Source organism: Ochotona curzoniae, unplaced genomic scaffold, assembly GCF_017591425.1.
Source record: "Ochotona curzoniae isolate NIBS_2020 unplaced genomic scaffold, NIBS_Ocur_1.0 scaffold_2476, whole genome shotgun sequence".
Classification (NCBI taxonomy): Eukaryota; Metazoa; Chordata; class Mammalia; order Lagomorpha; family Ochotonidae; genus Ochotona; species Ochotona curzoniae.
Genome location: NW_024467095.1, coordinates 60,845 through 63,924, shown reverse-complemented (window position 1 = coordinate 63,924; position 3,080 = coordinate 60,845). Strand labels below are relative to the sequence as shown.

The window sequence follows — 3,080 nt, the reverse complement described above, 5'->3', positions numbered from 1 at the left end:
ATAGCAGCAGAGACACACATATATATCTATATATGTATATATAAAATAAATAGCACGGATGCCTGATTCCTTAGGGGGTGAGGAGAGATGACTTGGGGTGACGTGGGGACAGCTTGGGCCACATGCCCCTATTTCCCTGAATGCTACCAGTATTTGTTTAAAGATCTTATTGTGGCCCCGCCCCAGCCCCAAGGGTGCTTGCATTGCTCACCAGGAAGGGAGGTGGGGGAGAGCTAGTCTGAACCACCTCTTTTATTTTTTTTAAATGGTTATTTCCAAATACTTTCACCACCTCAACATAAAAGCAAGCCAGGAAACCTCAAGGAGATAAGGGCCATTACGTGCAAGCACAGGGTTCCAGGTTCTGCAGTAGGACCTGCAACCGAATCTCACCACTCCACAGACAGCAGAAGCACCTCTAGCTATGCAGCCACACAGACAGCTAAACAGCCTATCTCTTAGCAGAGGTAGCTGGGGGTAATTGCGTAAGCGGAGGGCGTAAACTTCCCAGTAACCTGGAATCCCTGCTAAATAAATTAGTAAATATCGCTATTTACAGAAATAGAAATCATTTCTGTTTCCAAAGGCCTCTCACCCCCCAGTCCTGGACATGCCCAAGACTGCCACCCCTGACATCCAGTCTTCTTCACCCCCTATGCCCCCATGGGGACTCCCTGTTTCACACCTCCTGTTCCAGGGAGGGGAGAATCTTCAGTCCTCCGAGGGGTGCCACAGTCAATCTCTTCTCACCAGTTCCTGGAGGGGGGCTGTTTCCAGGCTGTGCCCCCTCCCCATTAGGATGACAAAGGCTGTTTTCCAGTCCCCAGTTCCTCCCCAGAGTGCAACAAGCCCGTCTGGATCCACCCTCGGAGCAGAGAAGCAGTCTGCGGCTTGGGGCAAAGGACCCTGGAAAGCGGCTGTGCAGACAGGCAGCAAATGATGGCCGGGAGGGCTCACCCTTGATGAGGACCAGTGACAGCAAGGACTGCTCTACGCACAGGTCAGAGTGGGAGCCTGGTCAGAGCCAGAGTCGGAGCTTTCCGCCAAGTTGGGGGGTGGTGGTGGGACCACGCGGGGGTTGCGACGACGTCCCCTGTACTCGATCATGTCAGGATGATACGTTGGGTGGCGGCGGGCGTGCTTGGTCAGGTGGTCGCTCCGGGAGAACTGCTTGGGGCAGAGAGGGCAGGAGAAGCGCTTCTCGCCCGTGTGCGTTCTGTAGTGGCGGGCCAGCTCGTCGGAACGGGTAAACTTCTTGTCGCAGTCGAGCCAGTCGCAGGAGAACGGGCGTTCGCCCGTGTGGGTACGCTCGTGGGACTTGAGGTGCGACGACTTGTAATAGGCTTTGTCGCAGCCCGGGTGGGAGCACTGATGGCGCTTGGCGGCTGGAGTCACAGGCCGCCTCCGGGGCGCCGGCGCAGGGACAGGAGCGCCGCCAGCCCCTGGGGCCCCTGCACTCTCCCCCAGGGCGTCTGCAGGCGCCCCAGGGTCAGCAGGAGAACTCGGAGCGGCAGGCGAGCCAGGGCCGCTCTCGGGCCCGGAGATGGCGGCTTCGTCCGGGTCCGGGTCCGGTTCAGCGTTCGGGGCCGGGCTGGAGCTAGGGAATGGGTCGGAAGAGCCAGGAGCAGCAGGCAGAGCATCTCCCGAGTCCTCCCCCAGTCCCTCCCCAGAGCCACTGCCCAAGTCCGCCAGGACGTTGGCAGCCAGCAGGTGGGGCACGGTGGGGGCCGGCCCCGGGCTCGAGGAGGGGCCCCGGGGGAGCTGGGGGGCTGCCGCGGGTCCCGGGGGCTCTGGGGCCGGCGGAGCGCACTCCGCACCCACCTCGCAAGCCGCGTCCGCGCCCGCGCTCCCGGTCTCCGGCGAGCGGCGGTGCAGCACGGCGCCCGCCGACATGGACACCAGGCACTCGGCGGCGAAGTAGTCCAAGCCCGCCACGCCGGCCGACATGCCGGGGACGCTCTGCTGCCGGCGCGCGCCGTCCGAGCGCGGCCGGCCGCGGGCGAGAGAGTTCCCGGGCGCGTCCGTCCCGCAGCCGGGGAGCGCACGGAGCCGGAGCGCACGGAGCCGGAGCGGCCGCCACTCCCCGCCGCTCCCCGCCGCCCTCCGCCGCCCTCCGCCGGGGCTTCGGTGCCGCCGCCGCTGCCGTGCCTCTCCCGGGCCGCCGCCGGTGCAGCCGCTGCCGCCCGTGCAGCCGCCGCCGCCGCCGCTCCCGCCGCCGCCGGTGCAGCCGCCCGCGCCGCCCGCCCCGCCTCGCGCCCTGACGCACCGGGGCCCGCGGGGGCGGCGGGGACCCGCCCCGGGCCGAGGGGCGCCTCCCGGAGCAGCCCGCCGCCTCCCCCCGCCTAGGGCATTTTGGTGTTTTTTTTTTTCCAGCGGCAGAGAAAGTGTCTTGTCTGCGCGGTTTTCCTCCGGCTGGCGAGCAGGTAATTGTAAGAAAGCAAAAACTCCGATCCTAAACTTGTGGGCGGCCGCGCCCGCCTCCGCCAGCCGCCCGCCCCGCGCTCCGAAAAACTTTTTTTTTTTTTTTAAGGAAAGAGAGAGGGGGAGAGCGGGGGAAGAGCGAATACCTGACTTGTTTTCGCCGCGTTAACTGCGATTGTTGGCGAAGTGATCTGGCATTGCGTCTGCCTCCCGTGCTCCGCGCTCCGCTCTCAGACCAAATGGAGGATATCCCACCCCTCACCCCAACCCCGCAGCGGCCTCAAAAAAAAAAAAAAGTTTTGCTCATTCGCCTTCGGCGTTGCAACTGTTAATCCAGATGCAGGGTCGGCGGCAAGTCCCCCAAATAGATCCGCGACGCGGCCATTAATTAATCGCGTTTCGGAGCCAGAAACATCTGTATATCCTTGCGACCGCCAACGAATCCTTTCATAGTTGAAATTGAAACTTAAAAGCCTTCGGGGGAGCGGGGGACGATTTAACTCTTAAGCGAACGGAAAGAAAAATGCCTGTTTAAACCGCATTAACCTGTCACGGGAATACAGAGTTCCACGCTGAAATAGAAATTACATCCTAGCAGCGAGATAAACACATTAAAATGGACTCCAACAATTTTAATAATAGAAAGTCACGTTCCCATT

At 61.7% G+C, this 3,080-nt stretch overlaps 1 protein-coding gene across 1 annotated transcript; it reads right to left on the bottom strand.

Moving 5' to 3' along the window:
* Positions 1–990: 990 nt before the first annotated feature.
* Positions 991–1,947, bottom strand: KLF14 (Kruppel like factor 14). The gene has a single exon (XM_041001912.1). The coding sequence runs from the start codon at positions 1,945–1,947 to the stop codon at positions 991–993; it is 957 nt and encodes a 318-aa protein (XP_040857846.1).
* Between the last annotated feature and the right edge of the window lie 1,133 nt (positions 1,948–3,080).

Bases quoted from the DNA above. Each gene is read 5' to 3' on its own strand.
- KLF14 (XM_041001912.1), bottom strand. From the start codon at position 1,947: ATGTCGGCCGGCGTGGCGGGCTTGGACTACTTCGCCGCCGAGTGCCTG.